Source organism: Biomphalaria glabrata, chromosome 2 (genome assembly GCF_947242115.1).
Source record: "Biomphalaria glabrata chromosome 2, xgBioGlab47.1, whole genome shotgun sequence".
Classification (NCBI taxonomy): domain Eukaryota; kingdom Metazoa; phylum Mollusca; class Gastropoda; family Planorbidae; genus Biomphalaria; species Biomphalaria glabrata.
Window position 1 is genome coordinate 51,163,099 of NC_074712.1, and position 25,573 is coordinate 51,188,671.

The 25,573-nt window shown below is 33.1% G+C and overlaps 1 protein-coding gene across 2 annotated transcripts in view; it reads left to right on the top strand.

The window, feature by feature from the left end:
• Window positions 1-24,372, top strand: part of LOC106054759 (zinc finger ZZ-type and EF-hand domain-containing protein 1-like) — a 62,173-nt gene extending 37,801 nt beyond the window's left edge. Inside the window, exons 52-75 of one of the 2 annotated variants that reach the window (XM_056021159.1) lie at window positions 219-262; window positions 700-924; window positions 1,021-1,133; window positions 1,486-1,556; window positions 1,651-1,732; window positions 2,031-2,173; window positions 2,881-2,998; window positions 3,315-3,368; window positions 3,476-3,607; window positions 4,066-4,177; window positions 5,590-5,780; window positions 6,794-7,207; window positions 8,092-8,192; window positions 11,866-11,910; window positions 13,860-13,967; window positions 14,595-14,766; window positions 15,284-15,460; window positions 15,888-16,084; window positions 16,375-16,490; window positions 17,717-17,870; window positions 18,472-18,604; window positions 20,418-20,570; window positions 20,721-20,792; window positions 22,484-24,372. In XM_056021159.1, the coding sequence (XP_055877134.1) occupies window positions 219-262; window positions 700-924; window positions 1,021-1,133; window positions 1,486-1,556; window positions 1,651-1,732; window positions 2,031-2,173; window positions 2,881-2,998; window positions 3,315-3,368; window positions 3,476-3,607; window positions 4,066-4,177; window positions 5,590-5,780; window positions 6,794-7,207; window positions 8,092-8,192; window positions 11,866-11,910; window positions 13,860-13,967; window positions 14,595-14,766; window positions 15,284-15,460; window positions 15,888-16,084; window positions 16,375-16,490; window positions 17,717-17,870; window positions 18,472-18,604; window positions 20,418-20,570; window positions 20,721-20,792; window positions 22,484-22,603 (3,247 nt within the window). In that variant the 3' untranslated portion in view covers window positions 22,604-24,372. The remainder of the gene's footprint in view (window positions 1-218; window positions 263-699; window positions 925-1,020; window positions 1,134-1,485; window positions 1,557-1,650; window positions 1,733-2,030; window positions 2,174-2,880; window positions 2,999-3,314; window positions 3,369-3,475; window positions 3,608-4,065; window positions 4,178-5,589; window positions 5,781-6,793; window positions 7,208-8,091; window positions 8,193-11,865; window positions 11,911-13,859; window positions 13,968-14,594; window positions 14,767-15,283; window positions 15,461-15,887; window positions 16,085-16,374; window positions 16,491-17,716; window positions 17,871-18,471; window positions 18,605-20,417; window positions 20,571-20,720; window positions 20,793-22,483) is intronic. The other variant, XM_056021160.1, reaches the window with a different exon arrangement.
• Window positions 24,373-25,573: the final 1,201 nt, after the last annotated feature.

Consider the following 25,573-nt stretch of genomic DNA (forward strand, 5'->3'; position numbering starts at 1 on the left):
TTTTTCTAATTTTTGTGTGTTCCTATTGCCCAGTGTCAAAAACAAGAAATCTGACTTTGTTAGTCTATTTAGTGTTATTTTCTATATTCCCACTTTTATCAAAGTAAATTTGTAATAAGTTTCCTTCACATATTTAGCTTAGAAAGATTATTCAAGATGTATTATTCATCATGTTCTGATAGATTGCTTACATAACAAAATTGTTGCATTTCTTCCAGTCATTCAGATGCACATGATGTCACTAAAGTTCCTATGGTTAAAGGTTAGTCCTTTGTGTACATTGATGTTAAAGTCCATATTGCAATATCTCTTGAATTTAAGGGTGTGGTAACCTAGAAATTCAGGATTAGAAATCTGTTGAAATGAATTAAAGCTAAGAACACTTGTTCTAGTTGAAAAATAGCATCTAGCTGCCAAGCTGATTTAAACTATAGTTTTAAAATCTAACAAATTTAGTACATTGTTTTATTTCAAATTAATGTCCTTTTAATATTTGTGAGGGGAAAAAAAATCAATTTATTAGAATAGAAGAAAAATTGTAAAGGCTTTACAGAAAAAGAATATGAAGCTAACTTTGTGAAACTAAGTTCTTTATTAAATTGTTGATTTAAAAAAAATGTTTTGGAGCAGTTGTTGTTTGTTTGTTTGTTGTATATGTTGTTGTGTTTCCTACATTCTTGCCACTGTGTTTGCCTCCAGTCATGACTAGTCAGTCCAGCAACTCATCTCTCAAGGCCTACATCCACCAGCATGTCTGGCTTCTGTACACATCTCTCACCCTCTCTCTCAGTGACCTGGCCTATGGCACAGACACTGGTACACCCTACATTGACTCGGACTACATCAGAATAGCAGGTCATCTCCAGAGGGAATGTATAGAGCTGGCCACCTCATGCCTGGACCATGTCACAGGAGAAGGGGATGGTGAGTCCTGTTCAAAGTAAACTAAAAAGTTCTTACAAATTAGAGTTAGAAGAATAATCTGATTTTATAATCTATGCAATCATAATATTTTGTTAGAGACTTTGAAAGATGTTCCGACAGAGAAGCGTCTTGAACTAACTTTTGCCATTCACTCCCAAGAAAGAATTATGGGATTGTTAGGAGCTGTGGCACCTCATTTTGAGAAGAAGGTAAGTTCTTCAAGCATTGAGATCAATTAGAGGCAAAACCTACATTTTGTTCTTCTGGATAATCAGAGTTTAAGAAAAATGATTTAATTGATAGGTATCGGTGGAACTTCAGTGTATACATTAAACATGAACTAATAGTATCTAATTTGTATTTGTGTTGTTTTCTTTTTGTATGTCAAAATCCAAATTGTCTAATTATTTTATTTTTTTGTACCTTATGCTTTAGATTTTCTTGAGTTGAGTTTGTTAATAGTGAGTCTAATGTAGGAGCATTTTTTTAAAAGACATTAGTGAGCTTTTTTTTTTTTATGATCTCCTGGGACAGTCTGTATGAAATTTGTTGTTTTTTTAGGCTCCGACAGTTGAAATGGGCTTTAACTTTTGCACAGAAGATTTCCTTATCCATTTGCTCCAAGTATCTAGGTAAATTTGTTTTTGTTCATAGAATTGTTCTTTGAATTAAACAAAACATTAAATAAATGAAGAAAAAAATACAAACCATCTGATCTATTTGCAGGGGTGACCGTGGCCATGAACTCAACACACAACATTTAGCTTTGAGACTTATGGGAAGGTTACTGGCCAGCTCCGAGACAAATGTGAGATTTGAATTTGTTTCTTAAGTTGTTGAGAAATGTAAATACTTTGTATATAATTTGGTTTAATATTTTTCACATTTTTACAATAAATCATTGTTTGATCTGGTTTGATCATTTCTGGTGTTAGATTTTGTTTTGTGTGTTACTTAATTGAACAGCTAAAATAAATCCTTTATTAGGATGCAAAATTAATAGTGAAAAATCATTTTTTAATTATCCTTACATCCTATGCCTATCCACTTGCATCCAATTTTAGATCCACACATTTCTAGAATTATTTACTGTACTTTGTCTGCAGCGTGAAAGAACAATGTCTTTACTACAAATGGCTGACAGGTCGACATCCAGACTTATGGGTGAAGAAACAAAAAGCATGGGTGGTATTGATGGGTTACAGACCATTTCTTATTTGTTCTCCATTGGAGCAAAGGCTTTTGAAAAGTAAGTTGAAAAGAAACAACACATTTTTATCAACACTTCAAATATTGCCAATGATTTATTTTTAACTCCAAGAAAATAAGCCACTTGTTTCAGCCTAGCTTTGAGATGAGAGGCATTGTAATTGAGGTCTTATAATTTTGCTAGAAGCAATGTCTGTGATTTATAAGATTAGAAATTATTAATGCTTGTTACTTTTTAATTTGTTAAATATAGTTAAGTTAAGTGTGGTATGCAAGCTGGACTGTTGTTTGGTCCTGGGTTCATACCCTGCCTGCTGCCATCCCCTGTCATCCTGCCTGAGGTTCAGACTAGGAATAAATTATCTTCAACTCTGAAGGAACATCCAAAACATGTAAAACATTTTAAAAACAAACAAATAAAATACCCCTTTTAGACCTTGAGATCTATAGAACAGATGATGTAAAGGTCATCTGTTTCTATGGATGATGGTTAACAAGTGTGTCATGTGGTCAGCACAACAACCAACCGCTTTACTTTTCACAACTAATGCCAGGTATCCAATGGAGTTGGGTGGACTCAAGGGCACCCTTAAAATTCCAAAATTAAAAATCACAGTCTTCATAGATATTTGAACCTGGTACCCCTCAGTTCAGAAGCCAGGTGCTTTACCACTCAGCCACCATGCCCTCCTTGTTAAATATTTAATAGTAGAAATGTAAATGAAAGAATACAATCTTTGATTGCAGGAGTGGACTGGAGTGGTCATGTTCAGTGGCCAGGATGCTGGAGATGCTGTTCAGCACGCCAGAGTGGAAGCCTGCTGTCCAGGAACATGTCTCTCTCTGTGTGCAGACTTTGAAAGATGTAAATAAACAAGACCTTTACTTTCAGAGTAACAGGGGTTTTATAAGAGGAAAACATTCTGACATAAATGTATTTGGAATGCAATGTCTTTCTTTTAGTTTGTCCACCAGATAATAGTACTAAATCTCTGTCCTATACCATGTATTATTCATTAATAAGATATTCAATAAAAAATATGTTTTTCATTTTGCTAAACAGAGAATTGAACTTTCAAAGCTTATAAACATTACATTAAACATTAAAGCATTACTGTCTTATATTTGATAAAAACTAATTTGAATCATTAGCCTTATTGTCATCACTATTTTTGTTTCAGAATCTCACTGATTCATCCATTTTTCCCATGTTTGTTATTGCTGGTTTTCCTGAGGTACATTTTTAAAAATTCATTTACATATGATGTAATGTATAAACTGTATATCATATATTTTCTAAGTTGCAAATTTTACTCCTCTAAAAAAAACTTGACTATTCCAGCTACTAACCACAGGGACACTAGTGGACTATAACTACACCTCACTGGACAACCAAAGTGGCGTGGTCCTGAAACATTTCCCAGACAAGTACCAAACACTTTTAGTTGACTTGAAGACAAGGAAAAGACACACAGTAAGAAAGAAGCATAATTGTAGCGTTAATATTTGAAATTACAATGGTACATGAATATACTTTTATTTTCAAAGGAGAGATAGTTGCTCTTTAGATATCTTCCTCTATGTGACTGCCTTGAATTGAATTAAAATACCTTTATTCATCCACATTCATAGAAATGTAATTTGATCACAATGTTTTTTTCAAGCATTATTAGTAGAACTATTGATGCTTAATTAAATATACTTAGTGTATGAAGCCTGATTTTTTTTTTTAATCATGTATTACATGGGTAACATAATCATACATCATGCACATCATAGGTAACTAATCATACATCTAAAATAAATCATCTAACAGCATACAAAGTTAATAAATTCATGTGAAAAACCATCTGATTATAAAAATTCCCATCTCTACTCTACTGTCCATCTTTTTAAAGCATTTCTATTCTAGATGACAATTTTTGTTTTCAGGTGAAAGATGAACATGTGACTTGTTGTTCTGAGGTCAAGGATGTTCTGGAGCCTGAGAGTATTTCCAAATTTGTTTCCTTTGTTGTCAACACAGTCAACAAAATTAAATTAAGTAAGTGACTGGGGGGGGGGGACTGTCTCAACTCACATCATTTAGATGTACAAGGGAGTTAGTAGCAACACACTGAAAATTTTTCTGGCTGTCAATATTTTCCATGTTCTGAATTTTTAGTTGACCTATTCATAGTGTACTACTATGTTTGAATTAAATTTCAATAACTTTTTACAAAATTATATCAAATCACTTTCTGTCTGGTAAAAATTTTGAACCCATCATTTCTACCATTTCCCATACAAAATCAGTCACATCTACAATTCTATTTTCTATTCTATTGTGGTATGTTTACTGAGGAAAGTTTAACTAAATAATAACTGATTTTTTAAACTTTCATGATATTGTGAAAGCTTGATTTTCAAACTCAATGTGATGAAATAGAAACATGGTCATGAAAGGTTTCTTACGGATTTTTAGAACAAGATTTAGTAAAACAAAACAGTGTTTAGTGTTATTTATGACTAGTGTATCTGTTAATAAGGCCCCTTAGACCGGGACTTCTTCCAGAAGCTATGAATGAGAAACTAGCCATGCAACAGCCTCTTTATTTGTAGGTCAACCATCTTTGACATGATCATTTATTCATATCTTCATAACAGTTTATTTATAATAATGACGTCTGCTGGCCAAACAATATACTTTTGTATTTTGTATTGAGGGAGAGAGGGTTGTGGTTGTTGATAGTTTGTTCATAGCTTTTGAGATTCATGCTGGAAATTTTTAAACCTGTTTTTTTACTTGAATTACTTACCAAAACCAGTGACTCATTTGGGCGCATCCATTGCCTTTCGAGACAAAAGGAGCCATATATAATTACCAAACAGATGACCCATAGGTGGAGCCTTCAGGAGCAGCATCTGAGTTTTTTCCCCCACACAAACTCTCTTATTAATCTTGTTTTACATGTATATCTGCCATTAAATCTTTTGGATTTCTGTCACAATGTAAATCTTTTCAGCACAAATTTCCAAAGCAAATACTGCCTTGAATTTTTTAAATCATTCTACTAGTTATTTAAGATTATTATGGTTCTTATGATGCTGACAAATGTCAACCTGTGATAGTTCTTCAGTAGAAAATAATTATTCCAGCATATTTTTTAAATGAGTGGGTATTAATAGATGACTGCCTGGTCATGCAGTATGCATGCCGGACTGTTATTTGGTCATCTCGATGGCCCCAAGTTCAATGCAGGCCTGCTGCAATCCCCTATCATCCTGCGGGAGGTTTGGACTAGCAAGTAGATAATCTTCAACTCTGAAGGAACATCCGAAACATGTAAAACCTATAAAATCATCTATAGCTCGATATTTTAAAAATTTTGAGAGAGCAGGCTGTCTTCTTGTTTTGTCAGATCTTAGTTCCCATCACTATCTATAACTCACATAGATTTATTTGTTCACTTTTAGATGAAGAAGTACCTGTGAAAGCCCTTTGGATTCTCTCCCTTGCACTCAAGGTACTGAACAAATGTTTTAAAGGTGACAAAATGGAATTTGTGGGTAAAAAAGTGTTCACAGCTGGTTTCATCCAGTCCTTGGTGTACCTGGCCTGCAATGGGACTGGACTCAACCAAAACTGGTTGTTGAAGGACCTGGAGGTAAGTCTAATGTGCTGAAATTTCTCGACCATCTATCTGAACAAATAGTAGTAAAGTAAAGTAAAGTTCCCCTTTCAGACCTTGTGAAAATAGTTCAGTCAAAAGAAAAAAAAGGCACCCCTTTCAGACCTTTCATTCTATAGGGCAGATGCTGTAAAGATTATCTTTTTCTATGGTGGATGTTTAATGAAGGTGTCATATGGCTAGCATAACAGCCAACCTTGTTTACTTTTACCAACTAATGTCAGGTACCCACAAGCATTGGGGTTCAAGTAATAAAATTATGGGTAGACTGTTAGATATGGTGTATGGTGGTAAATCACTCAGTTGTTTGGCTGTAGGACTTGAGCTCATATTTAAGGTTGAGATTGAACTCCCTGATTTCCCAGCTCTAATAGGTCCTGACATTTGTTAGAGGCAATTGGTCATTGTGCTGTCAACTGAGAAACAAGACAAATATAGGTCATTTGTACGTTGAGATGAAATCTTAAAAGGGACTTATTATATATGAAATCTTAAAAGGGACTTATTATATATCTGCTTATTATGCTGTCTGTTTTGTACATAGAACACTTTGTACTTAACTAGTCATTATTTATTTATATATATATATACTTAATGGTCTTCATAGCCCTGGGATAGACTGCACTATCATTTAATCTTTGTCAGGTTCTACAATCTTATGACTTTTGAGGATAAAATCCCTCATTATTATTAATCATATTTTTGTATTTTATAAAAGGTCATTGATTGATGATTGTCTTATAAATATCTTATAGTTTATCATTCACAAACATTTTTTCTAAAAATATTTTTGTGGGGTCAGCAAAAAGGATTTCTTTCTTGTTTAATCCTTAAATATTTATTTTGCTTGAGATTTGATTCTGTTGTTTCCCTTTAAAACAAACACACACAAAAAACATCAGCTACTACATTTAAATATCTTAAATTTCATTTACGTTTTGAGTGACAAAATCTTCCACTCCATTAACTTTTATCCTTTTGATCACTAGGTCCTCGCCCTGATCTGTTACACCCATGATGGGTCCTCCATTAAAAAGAACAGGCTCAACAGTCTCAAGAAGAAGACACCAGAAGACCACATGGAAGGGGGCCACCTTACTGCCGCCACTGACAAAGATAATACTTATGAAAATTGCGGGAAGGTCATAGGGGACAAGGACATTGAGGATGCAGCTCTTTTAATATCCGGCACATCCTCCAGCAGCTCTGACGATGAAATGGACTCCTTGTCTGAAAGCACCAGCATTGAGGAGGAAGATAGTGACTGGAATATGAAGATAGCCAACAAGTCGGATGAAGAGGATGAACCCCCAGAACAGGCTGAAGAGAAGCCAAAAGCCAGTGAGCTAGAGAATGGATGGGGATCATTAGCAGTGGATCAAGCCACTAAAGATCTTCTCAATGTGAGTTTGTCCCAACTGGTCTCCTCTTGTCTCTTGATGTAGTTCAGTACTCTTTCGTTTGGTCTCTACTAGGAAAAGAAATAGAAACAAAAAATCTGGAAGACAAACTGATGGGTGAAAGGAAGAAAAACATTTGCTCCTGAACAGAGGTCTTCAAACATTTGCTCCTGACAGAGGTCTTCAAACATTCTCTACTTCAGTTTTCTTTCTTGTCCACTACTTCTCCTTCAGTTATTGACTGTGTTTTTGAATCATTTCTTTGATTCTCTAATGTGGTTCAGAAGGGTAATATTTATAGTTTAGTAAAGGCTTTAAAAAATATTTCCTTTTAGGTATACTATTTATACCTGGTAATAATTGAACTTGTGTGTCAGGTTGACCTAGCCTGACTCTGTTAAGTACATCTGGAGCAGAGAGGAGTAATGAATGTTTTACATGATCATTTCTTAGGGCCTGTCATAATAGAATGACGTTTTTATTTTCACCCCCAGTACAAATATGTTTATCCCTTGTATATTTTTTTTTACCAGTCTTTGCGAAACTGCTTGGCTGTTCTTTTAAAGCTACTTAAAGACTGTTCATCATTTATACACATGTAGCAGAGGGTTCAACAAATGAAATAAAAATATTTTTCTTAGACAGAATGTATGAAACTTTTACAAATAAAAGACACATTGAGATTGAAGAAAACATCCTTTGAATAGTTTTCTACTTGCATTATTTTCATCTATATTGGTTTAATAGAGAAAACACTTCTTAAAACACCCATTTGACTCATTCCTACTGCAGTCATTCGAAGCAAGTCAGCGATTAGTGATTATAGAAATATTTATTGGATCATTTAATAAAATATGATTGGCTTAAGTTCATTTTTCCTATTTCAGGCCATTCATACAGAATTGGATATTCCCATTCCAGTCTTAAGAGCTTTATATAATATGAATGAAGGGAGGCCAGAAGGTATCGCCAAGGCTCTTTTAGAAAAGTGAGTTGTAGCACTTTAATTTGATAGTCTCTAGACATCCTGAAAATCTATTGATGTTTAGAGGAAAATTTTAGCAGCTTGGTCCTTATGATTAGTTAATGCATCCTTGACACTTAATGGCATTGTTGAATTATTTTTCACCTGCTTTTAGATTTACCCACTGGGCAATGCTCTTTTTATTCACATGTATTGGTAGTTTTTGTGTTGAGCATGGCCTAAAAGCATTTCCCATATATATTACACAATGTATTGTCTTATCTTCCCACTGACTTCATCACAAGTGTATCTCTATCTTTTTTATTTCATCTCAGCACTTTTAGTGTACTTCCTTTTTTCCACAAAATTTTCCAGCAACTTTACTTTGCTATTTATGCTGTAACTTTGTAAACAGTAGTGCATTTTTACTGGATAAAGTGTTTTGATAGTTCTTTATAATATCATAACATACATTAATATAATAGATAACATACATTAATTAATTAGTTCCAAATATTATGCAGTCATCTGCAAATAATCTGTCTTTTGTTCCTGAGCTAATGTAATTTGGTAAATCGTTTATGTAAATTAAAATAATAATAATAGATATTGGTGAATGTCTGGAGAAAATAGCAATGAAAGAATCTAAAAAAAATTTAAGCCTCTTAAATCCAAAACATTTAACTCATATTCCATACAATCTCCTTGATAATTTATATCATGCATTTTGTCTGTCAAAAGGTAATTATATGTAAATATTCATTTATATGTTTATGTATTAATTTATATATTTATTTATAATAACTGTATGACAGACAGAATACATTTATATAGTTCTTTCCACTTTTAGAAGTAAAACTCACCTTCCATTGTTTTCAATTTTTTAATAAGTGTAATTTGTTTCTGCTCTATGATTATTAGCTAAATGTTCCCTCTGTTGCAGAATATGTTTCAGTATAATGAAAAATAAAATAGATCTAAAAAATGAAAATATTTACAACAATGATAAAAACTGCTTGTTTTTATTGCAATTTTAACAAAAACAAACAAAAACTTAAGCATCTAATTGGTCAGTCTTCTGATATTGCTTTAAAGGTATGGCAGAATGAGAACATCACCTTTTTCATTTGCAGTGTTCTACTGTTGTATGTGTGCAGTTCTTGATTTGTGATCGTATCACTAAGTAACAATAATAATACAAAAAAGTCAATAATATCTTAGTATCCAAGTAAAAAATGACTTAAGCAGTGTTAGCTCAGTCATAAACTTTATGATCAATGTCACAACATTTAACTTGCATGCTCAAGAAATCAAGAAATTACTGTAGGTGTGTGTCAATTAAAATTGGATTTTATTAAATATAACTACAATTGATTTCTAATTATATGGTCTGTATAATATCACACAAATTAACACATTTTTAACTAAGTGAATTACATTTTTGGAATTTCAAAAAAGATTTTGTCTTAGTATCATTTTGTTTCATTTTTTAAAAATGCTATTTCTGTAATAATGTATAACAAGAAAAATATATAAAATTCTTTAAAAAAACAATTAAAAAAAAAACTATACCAATAATGTACAACTTAATTCCCTTATTCAATAACAAAATAATTAATAACCAATAATTAATTAACAAATTGGGTATTTTGAAAAACTAATTCATGTTTTGTTAGGTCCAATAAATTGTTTTAAGTATCAACTTGATCAGAGAATGTGTAAGGGAGAAATTTAAATTATTTAAGGGGACTAAACCCAACACATTTAGCCATTCCTGTGAATACTGAAGTATTAGTTTCCCTTGTAACTATTAAACAAAGGGAAGCAATCACTTAATTTTTTAAAAACTGATTTCAGCTTTTAATAAAACAAACAGAATGTAGAAATTATATTAGAAAATGGGGGTGGGGTGGGGGGAATTACCAGTAATTAATTGTCTAATTGGTTACTTTTTCTTAAAGGTTCATGTGTTGTCTATGTCAATGAATAATTGTTAATTTCAGCTTGATCTGTTAATGGGTGTGAAATAAATAACATTTACACACTTTTTACCACACTGACAGAATGAGTTGATGGAAGCTTTGTCAAAATGAAATTAATGCATTGAGCGCGAGATTGGAATGTTATGTTTTAGTTACGCTGAGGTGGCCAGTTGTAGTCTAAATGAATTTTCATTGGATTGGATCAATAAAAATGATCTTTTCTCTATCTCTTATCTTTAGAATAGCTGAGTAAGTCATTTTTAAAAAAATAGAATACTAATTGTATCAACATTTTCTTCATGTTTATTTGCTGTGCATCTCTAGCTCATTGATTTGACTAGCAGTGGGGACTTTGTTTCCTTTTTGTTTTGCCTTTCATCATTGTCTGGTTTACCTGTCACGTCATCATTGTCTGGTTTACCTGTCACGTCTATCATTGTCTTGTTTACCTGTCACGTCATCATTGTCTTGTTTACCTGTCACATCTATCATTGTCTTGTTTACCTGTCACGTCATCATTGTCTTGTTTACCTGTCACATCATCATTGTCTTGTTTACCTGTCACGTCATCATTGTCTTGTTTACCTGTCACATCATCATTGTCTTGTTTACCTGTCACGTCATCATTGTCTGGTTTACCTGTCACGTCATCATTGTCTTGTTTACCTGTCACGCCATCATTGTCTTGTTTACCTGTCACGTCATCATTGTCTTGTTTACCTGTCACGTCTATCATTGTCTTGTTTACATGTCACGTCATCATTGTTTTGTTTACCTGTCACGTCATCATTGTCTTGTTTACCTGTCACGTCATCATTGTCTTGTTTACCTGTCACATCTATCATTGTCTTGTTTACCTGTCACGTCATCATTGTCTTGTTTACCTGTCACGTCATCATTGTTTTGTTTACCTGTCACATCATCATTGTCTTGTTTACCTGTCACGTCATCATTGTCTTGTTTACCTGTCACATAATCATTGTCTTGTTTACCTGTCACGTCATCATTGTCTTGTTTACCTGTCACGTCATCATTGTCTTGTTTACCTGTCACGGCATCATTGTCTTGTTTACCTGTCACGTCATCATTGTCTTGTTTACCTGTCACATCTATCATTGTCTTGTTTACCTGTCACATCTATCATTGTCTTGTTTACCTGTCACATCTACCATTGTCTTGTTTACCTGTCACATCATCATTGTCTTGTTTACCTGTCACGTCATCATTGTCCCAACTTATAGAACCATTCTCTATGTATTATTTTATTGTGTCACTCTTTATTTAAAAACCATTCAATCAAATATAATTGTGTTTTGATCTTTTAATTTTAAAGTAACATGTCGCTTGAAAAGTGTATGTTGAATAAATATATTGCATATATATTTGAATCACTTGCATTTAAATTTGCAACATTCAGTATTATTATTGACCCACTTTATTTTGTCAATGAAGTTAATATTGACTCTGTGAAATACAATTTTTAAAAATCTATAATGGTAAAAAACATTTCTCAGTAATATTCCATTAATTGCGACTTAGAAATGGAAATTGTTAAGTTCTAAGATCATTCTCAGCTTTTCATCTGGGGGCATGTTCTTGCGATGGCCAAGACTTCATCACTAGCATCCCAAGAGCATGCCCAGCCCTATCAATTGTCTCTCTCTAAGATAGGTGGCACAATGTTTTAACTGTAGCCTTCGCATTATAAATTACAGTTTTGGTGATCCTGATGTGGCCAGTAGTGGACTACTCCTCAAGCTGTAAGTTGTACACGCAAACTGATGATGTCATCATGCATTACCATTAACTTTACTTCATGTTAAAAAATGAATTCACCATTTTAATATGGACAGACTGCATGAGCTTTAAATGTTGAATAAATATATTGCATATATATTTGAATCACTTGCATTTAAATTTGCAGCAACATTTAGTATTATTATTGACCCACTTATTTTGTCAATGAAGTTCATATTCCAGATTGTTTTGTTTTTTAACTCTGTTTGAACACTGTAGTTATATATAACTAACCTTGGACTCAAATGTTTCTTACATTTACTGAGACTAATCCTGCCTTTAGTGCATTACATATAATTTGGCTTGATTTGTTTTGTGTCTTAGAGCATTTAGTCATGTTGTGTGTGTGTGTGACTGTTGTTTGACTAATTACCTGCTTCATCCTGCTCAAAATAATTTTATTAACTTTATACTTTATTAACAAATGATGATGGTAGTTTTAAGTGTTATATTTCAGAATTTTAACTATTGGAATGTCAATGTGGTCATGTGAGGCACAAGAGTTTTTTTTTAAGGTGCCCACAATAAATTCTTGAGGACATAAATTTTATGCTATCAATTTAATTATTAATTTATACAATAATAAATAAATAAATTAGAAAAAAAAGATGTCTGAAAAAAAAGAAGAATCCAGCTACTCCTGTGTGCACCCTTCTTGTCACACTCTTGTTTGCAATGCACTAAAATTAGAAGCTAATTAACAATACTGCACTTCTAATTGTGATTGAGACACAACTAGAAACAGCTAAAGTCTGAACAATGTTGACACAAGAATGAGTTTATACATTTTTTTTAACATGGATCTAGTCAAGCACTAAAACCTTTCAGCTATTATTTGTTAAAAGCAAATCTCCAGACTTCCCACTCTGGCATTCATTTCCCTATTATAGCCATTTGCAGTGCATCTACCCATTAGAGAGAATCTCAGTGTAAACACCACATCCTTTTTAAAATACTTTGTATTTTTTATATTATTATTTAGAAATATTTTTTACATTAAAAAAATTTCACATTATTTGATTTGAATTAAAATTGAGAGGTATTTTACTTACAAAAATAACAAGGTGGCTATTAATATGTATTTTTTGGTAACGAATCAGGAAGATAGCATTTATCTTTTTACTAAGTCAGTGTTTCCCTAACTTTTATGTTAACAGAACACTTCACACATTCTGAGTATCAGAACACTTCACACATTCTGAGTATTTAGCGAAACACTTTGCATATTTTTTTCAGAGAATTAATTCAGGTGGTGGCCTACTAGTTAATTGTTCCAGAAGCTCATGGAACACATATTCAGTCCTCATAGAACACTAGGGTTCCATGGAACATAGTTTGGGAAACACTGGACTTAGTCATAAAATCAAATATAAGTGTTGATAGGGCTTTTGTTGTGATAAAGTTTTAGACAACTAATTCAACTGACACTTGTAGGCATAGATATTCATCTGACACACAAACTTGAATAAAGCTTGAAATGTTCTTTTTTAAACAGAAGAAACTTGTCCTTATTAAGTATTGACAGCTTTCAATCTCAGGGTAGAATGTAGATATATGGGAAAACACTATGTACAAGTTGTCACATGGTATTAAAAATGTATCTCAACTCTCTTCCAATTGACTGTTACAGCAATACAATATTCTCATGGGAGTCAGTGTTCTGCTGTTCACCCATTTTGATACAGTCACATGTGTCAATCCTACTTAAAGCAGCATCAGCCAAGAGACACACACACACTTCATAACAAGCACACACAAATCTAAATCAGTGAAGATCATGAGATAAACTAGTTTAGCTTTAACCTGCTGAAGGTTTAATTTACCTTTTTGAAATTCTAATACATCATTCTAATAGAAATGTTTCTATCAAGGCAACTAAATATTGAATGTCGATTACTTGAAACCTTTCTAGGAGGTCATCATTGAATGCCAACTCAGAGAAGAAAGATACAGTGTCCTCTGAAGATACAGCTATTGATACAGGTATCACCAATCACCCAGGAGTAGGACAGGCTCACAAGTAGGTACATTTTAAGTCTTCCTGTGTCAAACAACAAAACATAAAGAAAAGGTTGAATAGGAATTCAACAGTTTGTTATTTTATTTAAACCATTTAGTTCATTCTTTAAAGAAAGGTGTGATTAAAAAGAAAATGAGGACCAATGAATGTTCAATAGGAGACCTTGACCAAGTGTATAGTATACAAGTACACAGCAGGAAAAAATGTGATTTATCTAAAGATTGTTGTTTTTAATAATTGAAAGAAAGACTGAGCCAGATATTGGGGTCGTTCAGTAAATTCTGTCAATCAATATTATTAATAAATATTTTTACAGCTCACATTGCATTTACCACTGTGATTTCAAATAGTTTACAATATTTTGATTTATATTCTATATTTATGGATTGAAAAAGAATTAAGCTTTCAGCTTGACATTGATGTGTTTCTTCTGTGTAGTATTATACCCATCCACCAGTGTGTAAGAATACAAATACAAATGTACAGTTTCATCAGCTCTCAAGAAACTCAAGTCACACTGGGTCTTGATAGTCAATAATATCCTGTCCATTTACCTGGTCTTCAGAGTGAAAAAAAATCTTTTGTTAGAGTTCAATAAACTTATAACCTAAATGTTTTATTGTTTAGAATTCCAGAGAGTGCAGTCAGTGAGTCAGGAGACAACCCACAGAACTTATTCAAACAGCAGGACACACTGGCAGGGGAGATAGGGGAGAGAATCAGAGGGAAAAGTGCCAGCTTGTTGAAGAAAGAGCTCAGCAAACGTGGCCGCTCTGGGCTGTCAGACAACTTTCCAAAGGTCAGGCTGCAGTTGCAACATTCAGACTTCTCTTTCTGGCTCAATACTTTCTGGAGGGTTTAAGTCAATGTTTCATTTGGGAAACTTGTTTCTTGTTGTTTGCTTTGTGTTCTTGAGCTGAAAACTACTTGTTTTAGAGTGTCATTCTTCTCATGGCTTTCTAGTTTAGGGCCACTTTTAACATCTTTCCTTTCTGAAAGATTAGTGAAAATATAATAGTCTCTTGCTATTTCTAATCATTGTATTAATAGTAACCAACATCCATAATACACCAATTAGAAAAATTGTAAAAAAATTTTTTTTGAATCTGTATATATGTTAAATGTATAAATATAATTCTTAAACTACTGATGAAAAAAAAAGCCATCTTGATTTAGATATTAACTAAATGTGGGTATTTGTGTTGTTTGCATTATTAAATTTGATCCAGGAGTGAATTTGATTCTATTGAGTTATAACCATGTTTTCACATCTTAATTTACCAGAAGCTGATAATTGACATTTTTGTTTTCTCCAGATCAACATGGCCATGTGTGTACTGTATGCCCGTCACACACTCACTGGGCTTTTGGCCTTCTGGCCAGACTCTGGCCCAGTCATCAACTCAACACTGCTTGGGTGCAAGGATGTCAAACAGATCCCATGTGTCCTTGACCTTTTATATAAGATTGACACCAGGAATTACTTCTCGAAGGTACCCCTGTCTATAATCACCTACTTCTCTATAAGGAATTTTTGTTTGTCCATTGATTTAGATTTAAGGATTAGGTGCATTAGCCCAGCTGTTTGAGTTACATTTAGTATTTAATATTCACCCAATTATTTTGTGCATTCTTAAAAACTGAACACAATTCAACACATGTACACATTACTATTGTGTTCAGTCTTCTATGTTTTTCAGACTACTTTGATAAGAATGTTTATTTTGATTGCTTTATTAATGATTTGGAATATTATTTTATTGAAGTACAAAGCAAGTTTGAAACATTTTTTTTTTAAATTGATTTTAATTATGCTACTCTCCTTTTTGTTAGTAGATTTAGTTTGTAGAGTCAAATATTTGTTTTGTTTTCAATAGTTGAGGTCTACTCACTGATGAATAAATTCCTTTTTTTTTTCAGGTGGTGGACAAAGTTATCCACATGTGTGATGCGGCTAGCCTGGTACCTATCGCTTTCACAGCCGCCCAGTTCATGGAGGAGGTAACTCTGTCTGCTGTGACCCGAGAGTCTGCACACAATTACACAGACAAGGACAAGAAAAAAAGTCATGTCCAGTTGCATGGAGCCTCTTATCTGACTGTCACTTTTGATGAAAAGTAAGGAACTTTTTTTCACAGATCAGGGAAAAGAAAAAACAGAAAGAGAAATTTAGCTTCTAATTCTAGAATGTTTCTTTTGTTGCATAATGCTCCTCCTTTTTAATTGCTTTGGTATCCACAGTATTAGTACTTTGCAAAAATTTATTTCAAAAATGTATTTTTTTTAGCATAAATTCATGTAATTTCTCATAAGAACACAATACATGATCTTATTGTCACAAACTTTGTTTACATTGTATCTATGAAGATCATTAAAAAAATGAATTATCAATTTATTTTTCTAACAGATGTGCTACAGCTGAGGATGACTCTCTGATCTTCTCAACTAGGAAAGAAATGGACAAAGATGTCCACTCGTTCTCAGGATCCAACAGAGCTAAATGGACATCATTCCACATACCAGGTTATAGAGCAGCAGTTTTCTTCACTTATTTTCTCTCTACCACCGTTTTGTTTCTCATTTTAACACATTCTGAGTCCTATTGTAATGGCTTGCGGTGTTAACATTACTGTTATTGTAGGTACAATGCCATAGAAATTTTCCAGCTTTTGTTTATAAGAAGAGCTCTTCATGTCTCTTGAAGAAAGGGAAGATAAACTTAGCTAATATTTTTTCTTGATGAAACCAGATGTGTAGAATTTATTTCATTTTTTTTTTCTAAAAATTGTGTAAAGTGAAAAGTGTTTATGAAACTTTTTTCTGTTCTTAAAGTACTGAAACTAAATAAAAAAAAAACTAGATTTATTTGTTCTATTTTTTTTTGTATGATAATAATAATATATATATATATATATATATATTTGAGCTATTTCTTAAGGACTTAAACCAGGACCAATGGTTATAGAAGACCTGAACATTGACCTATGACACCACAACCTGTGGGCAATTTAGACCAATAACTCCTTGCCATGTCACATGTCTGACATCACCACCTGTGATGCGACAAGAAGCTATTGATCTAAGCTGCCCACAGGTTGCAACATCTCAGGTCAGTGTTCAGGCCTTCTATAACCATTGGTCTAGGTTAAACTCAACTTTTTAAAACTGGATGTGAGTTCATTGAGGCAATCACTTGATGTATTGCTAACCTTATATCATTATATTTTCTATTCATTGCATCCTTGTGTAAATGTAAACTACTCAATCTGTAAAGCATCATGTTGAATTGTCCTGAACATTGAACAGTGATCTAAGTGAATACGTTTGTTTGAAGGTGAACTGTGTGTTCTTGGAAATATGCGTGCAGGTCTTACAAGCTCATTAAAAGAATTTATTGCGCTTGTTGATTTCTCTCACTGGTATGGATATTTTGTGGATGTTACCACTGAGGGCTGAGTAATAACGTGCTTAGCATCTGAAGCAAGGGGTCTTGGGTTCAAATCCTGGTAAAGACTGGGATTTTGGATTTCATTATTTTGAGGACACCCCCTTAGTTCACCCAACTCTAATGGGTTCCTGACATTTACTTTAGGAAGGTAAAGGTGTTTGGAGGTTGGCTGACTAGATGACACCCTCTTTAACCATCTGCCATAGAAACAGTTTCCCATATAGATTGCAAGGTTTGAAAGGGATACTTTTACCTCTGCTGGAACTGTCTGTACTAATGAGACCTTTTTGTTTTATATCAGGTGATACTTTCTATTACAAGTTTTGTATAGAAGACTACGACCCTGACATGGCCAACTTTTGGGGCTACAAATTCACAGTCACACCTGGAACAAGGGACAGCTTTGAAACTGGGCATGCCATACTTGAGGCAGTGCTGTCTTCATCATTAGCCAGGTAAATAGAAAACGTGTTAGTCCTTTGCTTTGAGCCCTACTGTTAGCTACAATCTTAACATGTACATTTATTTAAGTCACAAAATTCAACAAACTTATTCCATTTGATATGGGGAAACACAAACAGTTAGCGATTTTAAAGGAATATTATACAATTTCATTTTTTTTTGGATAACATAATTTCACATTAGTTTCTAAACAGTTATGGGGTTTGATGGCAAAGTTAGTAAAGTGCTTTGTTTCTGAGTCAAAGAGTGTCATGTTGGAAAACCAGAGAAGTTTTTACATTCAGGATAGTTTGTATACTAAGGAGTATGCTTGGAGGATGACTTTCAATGGATTAAGTTAGAGAGGGTGTGCTGGTAGCATGACACTGTTGTTCATTTTGGTAGACAGATATGAGTACTTCTTAATAGTTCAAACAAATTATTGGACAAGCGTCTTAATGTTAAGTCTTATTAGATGATCATTTCTACAATGTCAATCATTTTTATACTAGGGAAAAGTTTAAAAAAAAAATAAAAAAAAAATGTATGAACAATTCTCTCTGAAAAGTTAAGTAAGAAATTATACAAAAAAAATGATATCTTTTTGAAACCTAGATGCCTTCCCTTGGATCAGTTATGGTCAAGTCTTGTCTTTGTGGCCTGCAAGCAACCAGGTGCTCAGAGGCTGAAGGCCATCAGTCTGATGTTGAAAATTGTGGCCCTGCAAAGTGTTTCAGTATCTGGAGAAGTGAGCAATATTTTTTAATCTAGATTTAAAGACAAGGTGTATAAAGTGTTTCAGTATCTGGAGAAGTGAGCAATATTTTTTAATCTAGATTTAAAGACAAGGTGTATAAAGTGTTTCAGTATCTGGAGAAGTGAGCAATATTTTTTTAATCTAGATTTAAAGACAAGGTGTATAAAGTGTTTCAGTATCTGGAGAAGTGAGCAATATTTTTTAATCTAGATTTAAAGACAAGGTGTATAAAGTGTTTCAGTATCTGGAGAAGTGAGCAATATTTTTTTAATCTAGATTTAAAGACAAGGTGTATAAAGTGTTTCAGTATCTGGAGAAGTGAGCAATATTTTTTAATCTAGATTTAAAGACAAGGTGTATAAAGTGTTTCAGTATCTGGAGAAGTGAGCAATATTTTTTTAATCTAGATTTAAAGACAAGGTGTATAAAGTGTTTCAGTATCTGGAGAAGTGAGCAATATTTTTTAATCTAGATTTAAAGACAAGGTGTATAAAGTGTTTCAGTATCTGGAGAAGTGAGCAATATTTTTTAATCTAGATTTAAAGACAAGGTGTTTAAAGTGTTTCAGTATCTGGAGAAGTGAGCAATATTTTTTAATCTAGATTTAAAGACAAGGTGTATAAAGTGTTTCAGTATCTGGAGAAGTGAGCAATATTTTTTAATCTAGATTTAAAGACAAGGTGTATAAAGTGTTTCAGTATCTGGAGAAGTGAGCAATATTTTTTAATCTAGATTTAAAGACAAAGTGTATAAAGTGTTTCAGTATCTGGAGAAGTGAGCAATATTTTTTAATCTAGATTTAAAGACAAGGTGTATAAAGTGTTTCAGTATCTGGAGAAGTGAGCAATATTTTTTAATCTAGATTTAAAGACAAGGTGTATAAAGTGTTTCAGTATCTGGAGAAGTGAGCAATATTTTTTAATCTAGATTTAAAGACAAGGTGTATAAAGTGTTTCAGTATCTGGAGAAGTGAGCAATATTTTATTAATCTAGATTTAAAGACTAGGTGTATAAAGTGTTTCAGTATCTGGAGAAGTGAGCAATATTTTTTAATCTAGATTTAAAGACAGGGTGTATAAAGTGTTTCAGTATCTGGAGAAGTGAGCAATATTTTTTAATCTAGATTTAAAGACAAGGTGTATAAAGTGTTTCAGTATCTGGAGAAGTGAGCAATATTTTTTAATCTAGATTTAAAGACAGGGTGTATAAAGTGTTTCAGTATCTGGAGAAGTGAGCAATATTTTTTAATCTAGATTTAAAGACAAGGTGTATAAAGTGTTTCAGTATCTGGAGAAGTGAGCAATATTTTTTAATCTAGATTTAAAGACAGGGTGTATAAAGTGTTTCAGTATCTGGAGAAGTGAGCAATATTTTTTAATCTAGATTTAAAGACAAGGTGTATAAAGTGTTTCAGTATCTGGAGAAGTGAGCAATATTTTTTAATCTAGATTTAAAGACAGGGTGTATAAAGTGTTTCAGTATCTGGAGAAGTGAGCAATATTTTTTAATCTAGATTTAAAGACAGGGTGTATAAAGTAACAGAAGTCCTTTTTTTAGACTACTTACTACTGAAGTGCACACACAAAATAAGACACAACACAATCTCTAGTTAGAGGAAGAAGGGGGAAAGAAACGTTTTTGTTTTACAGTTGGACAGGTTTTTGTCCAAACAAAAAAGTAAACAAAGAACAGTCTGAAATTTGGTTCCAGATTCTGACTAAATCTTGCTTTCAAAATTGTTAGTGTTTAAATTAATTTGTTCTTGAAGATTGGCTTTCAATATGTCTACAATGTTTCTCTCCAGTCTAAAACAGGGCCAGACATTGACCTTTCGTTGTTAACCCCACTCTGGGAATTGTATCGTAAAATGAGCCGAGATGACAAAGAGCCGTTGATTCAGCCTGCAGTAGTCAGGGCATTAACAGACTTGTTCCTTCACACGGAAAACTTGGCTTCTGTGAGTAGTTGGTTGGGTTTTTAACCCATATATTGGTTTCATTGTTTGTAAGAATTTTACAATTACAAATCATTTTGATAACTCTCTTAGTGTTATTTGTATTTTATAACATTTCTTCCCATTTCTCCTGTATCCTGTTGATGTATTTAGGAGTGGAACATGACAGAGAGCTACTTGGTTTCCTTGATGGATTCTAGTGACATATGTACCAGTCTAATTCACGTACGTTTTTAATCTCAAATAAATTGGTCCTTAAGGCAAACAAAAATTGAATTATACTCTAGGAGCTGGTGTAAATGTTACTGATTTAAAAAAAAACTTGTTGTTAATTATATTATCTGGTTTTATACATTGTTATTTCTTTTGTTCATGATCATTAGCTAACTATACACAGTCTGCAGAATAGAGGCTTGTCTTTGATCATTAGCTAACTATATACAGTCTGCATAATAGAGGCTTGTCTTTGATCATTAGCTAACTATACACAGTCTGCAGAATAGAGGCTTGTCTTTGATCATTAGCTAACTATATACAGTCTGCAGAATAGAGGCTTGTCTTTGATCATTAGCTAACTATACACAGTCTGCATAATAGAGGCTTGTCTTTGATCATTAGCTAACTATACACAGTCTGCAGAATAGAGGCTTGTCTTTGATCATTAGCTAACTATACACAGTCTGCATAATAGAGGCTTGTCTTTGATCATTAGCTAACTATACACAGTCTACAGAATAGAGGCTTGTCTTTGATCATTAGCTAACTATACACAGTCTACAGAATAGAGGCTTGTCTTTGATCATTAGCTAACTATACACAGTCTACAGAATAGAGGCTTGTCTTTGATCATTAGCTAACTATACACAGTCTACAGAATAGAGGCTTGTCTTTGATCATTAGCTAACTATACACAGTCTGCATAATAGAGGCTTGTCTTTGATCATTAGCTAACTATACACAGTCTACAGAATAGAGGCTTGTCTTTGATCATTAGCTAACTATACACAGTCTACAGAATAGAGGCTTGTCTTTGATCATTAGCTAACTATACACAGTCTGCATAATAGAGGCTTGTCTTTGATCATTAGCTAACTATACACAGTCTACATAATAGAGGCTTGTCTTTGATCATTAGCTAACTATACACAGTCTACAGAATAGAGGCTTGTCTTTGATCATTAGCTAACTATACACAGTCTACAGAATAGAGGCTTGTCTTTGATCATTAGCTAACTATACACAGTCTGCATAATAGAGGCTTGTCTTTGATCATTAGCTAACTATACACAGTCTACAGAATAGAGGCTTGTCTTTGATCATTAGCTAACTATACACAGTCTACAGAATAGAGGCTTGTCTTTGATCATTAGCTAACTATACACAGTCTGCATAATAGAGGCTTGTCTTTGATCATTAGCTAACTATACACAGTCTACATAATAGAGGCTTGTCTTTGATCATTAGCTAACTATACACAGTCTACAGAATAGAGGCTTGTCTTTGATCATTAGCTAACTATACACAGTCTACAGAATAGAGGCTTGTCTTTGATCATTAGCTAACTATACACAGTCTGCATAATAGAGGCTTGTCTTTGAGTTAAGGAAGAGTGCAGTGTTTCACATGACTGTGGCACACTTAGTTTTCCACATCCAAAATTAACACATGAATTTGATACAGTTGGTGCAATGCATTTTGACTGAACTTCACTACAAATGAACTAATTAAATGAGTGAATGTTCAAATGAACACATTTTGTTGTAGAAAAAAAATTATTATTTGTTCATAAAGTGCTTCACTAGAAGTTGAAAATGTCAAAGTATCAACGCTTAGAAGTCTCAGTGAAGTCTCAGTTTTAATGTAGTTATAGTTTAAACTTTCATTTTCACCAAGAAATAATTATCATCTTTTTTTAGGGTTTAACCAACATTGCTGCAATCAGCCTGGAGATTGGCTACAACAGTGGAGCCCCTGAACTGATCAAAGAACTTGCTCAGAAATTAAGCTGTGCTAGCCCCAAAAAAATGAGTTTCTGAGATATTTGATCTAGATCTGTTCAAACCATGTCATATTTTTCTAGCATCATTGAATGAATGCCTTGCATGTTAGCTGTGTAGAGTCACCTACATCGTATATGTTTAAGTCATTCATTCTGCCAGTACATTAACAACTAGTATTTATATTTCTGTGCAACATTCTCTGAAACAGATGTGAATTTATGAATGGAGTTAGAGAGGCACTATCTTAATGCTGCAATAATGAATTTTTTTTAAACTCCACATTGTCACTGAGGGTGATTATTATTGAAGTGTAACAGTCAAGTGTAAGAGTAGTTTTTTTTATTGGAAACAAAATAGTGTAAATGTCTTGGAAAGTTTGTGTGTCAGAACTGAAGGTCTCTGTGTTTTGGGTGTAAAAAAAAAATCCAAATAAATTATGTAACAAACAATACATGCATCAACAGGTGTTTGAGTGTTGGAATATTTTAATTTATTTCTTTGTTTCATTATTTTTTTGCTTTTTTTTTTTCAATTTTGCTTTTGGTTTTTATGTTTGAATGTTAATAGTCAGCATAACTTTTTTTTTAAAAACTTTATTTCTATAGTCATTTTAATTTATCATTTGACTTATTGTTGACATTCCATGATTGTGGACTTTTGGTTTTCAAATGATTGATATTGAAACACAACACTAGGATTGGGTTTAGCTTGTTTCTTTGTTCTTTGATTGTTAACTGTGCAATCATTTTCCTCAACAATTTTATAGTACTTGCTATCTTGTCATTGCTAGTATGCAGGCCTGATTGGGTCGAGTGATTGGGTTAGGGCTAGTAATTAGTGGGTTAGTTATGGTCAGTGATTGTTCCATAGGGTTATCATTAGAAGTGCAGTTGTTACTACTACTTTTATCATCAGGTTAAAGAAAGATAACCCATGATAGTGTTCAATGCTCAGTGATTAGGCTTTAAGAATTTTCTGACTTGGTTTTTGTTTCAGTTGAGCCTTCTTTAGTTGTCCAACTTTTAGGCTAAATTACCTCAGTGTAGATTTGATTCTCTTTATTTTTAACCCATTCCATCTTTACCTTACACACTCACACACTTACTTGTAGTTTTTAGTTTGTCAGCAGTTATCTTCTCTAATGCATCTTATCTCCCTTGTATCTGTTCCTTACTGAGTTAGTGCACGAATTAAAACCTAAGTACTACAACATGACTCAATTTTTGATGTCTATAGAGATTAGAACATGGCCTGATGCTAGCGGATTGTTCTATTAAATATACATATCTTCTATATTTGTTCATTCATCTAGCTTCTTGTCAGTATTTCTATATAACGAACTAATTGTGCTTACCATTAGCTTTGTACCATTCACCTTTTTTTTTTGATGAACTTAAACCTTATTTACATAAGCTCCTTGAAAATATTATTTTGAAATTGCCTATTGGACTGGAGCATAGTTAAACATTTCTTCTCTAATTTGGTGCTGGTATCACCTGGTATCACCTGTCAGCCCATACTCCTCCTCCCCTTTCCCTACTGATGTGTGTAGCTGAAAGTATCCAGTGTCTCAGCATGATATTTACACTTTTTTTGTTTGTTTAATAAGACATTTATACCATAGATCTTTTCATTTTGTTTGAATGATCATAATGTCTGTTATTGTTGACTGAGCTGTGTCATATTCAAATTATTGTATGTGTTAAGATTGACTTTGTATAATAATACACATTCATTTCTTTGTTTTTCTTTTGTAAAACTATATAAATATTTGAATGAAGCTTACATTAAAACCATGAGTTATCTTTCTTGAGTTTTTATCTCTTTTGAATAGAATGATTTCATTAAAATATGTCCCAGGATTTGAAACCTCAAGTTACATGTGGTTTCAGTGGAGGTCTTAGCATTCATTTCAATGGCTTATTGCCTCGTATCATGTTTTCATTTTCAACAATTTGTTTTGTAATGATCTGTCAAAGGATTAGGTTTACTATTTAATTTTGTGTTAAGAAATGACAAAGTTAACTTGTAAAGTTACTCCCTTATATGGTTGACAAAAAGTTCTGAGGTTTCAGTCCTAGATTACATTTTAAATTGAATTGTATTCTATTGACATGTAACCTACAAAACAAGAACAGAACAATGAATTCATTTTATTCTTTCTGTCTTGTAAATCAAAGCAGCATGATGAAATCATTGGGAAATCAAAGCAGCATGATGAAATCATTGGGAAATCAAAGCAGCATGATGAAATCATTGGGAAATCAAAGCAGCATGATGAAATCATTGGGAAATCAAAGCAGCATGATGAAATCATTGGGAAATCAAAGCAGCATGATGAAATCATTGGGAAATCAAAGCAGCATGATGAAATCATTGGGAAATTAAGGCAAATGTTGGATATACTTAAGCTCTTTGCATAAGTTAGTCAGAAAGTTGAGAATCCTGAAAGATGCGACACTGGTATGTAAAAGCGATCAAGAAAATCATGGACATTTCCGAGAGAGAACCTTGTTTTGCTTACATTCTCTGAAGCTTTAACTTCATTTTGTGTTTAGACAGACTGGGGAAACAAGTTTCCATTTTTTTGTGTTACCATGCTTGCAACCAGTAAACATAATGAGGGCACTTTGTACAGCTTAACAAATGACCAGAAGGATGTGTGTGTGTATGTCATGTCTAAATGCAAATGTAGACCTTATCAAACTTTAGAGACACAGTGTAGACTTGTACCAGAGAACACTCTTGCCTCATTGACTTGTTGTATTAATATCCAGTTAGATAAAATGTTTTGAATACAAAATTCCCAGAAGTCTGCTTCAATACTAATGTGCCTCAGAAAGTGCCCGGGATCCAACACTGATCTTACAGGATAACAAGAACCCGGCAAATGATACAATCATACAATCTACGTCAGCAGACGCAGAGCTTGTTTTTTTTTTTTTTGTTTTTTTTTTACTCTTTTTCCACTAATGAAAAAATATGTCAAGAAACACAAGTGTGCCA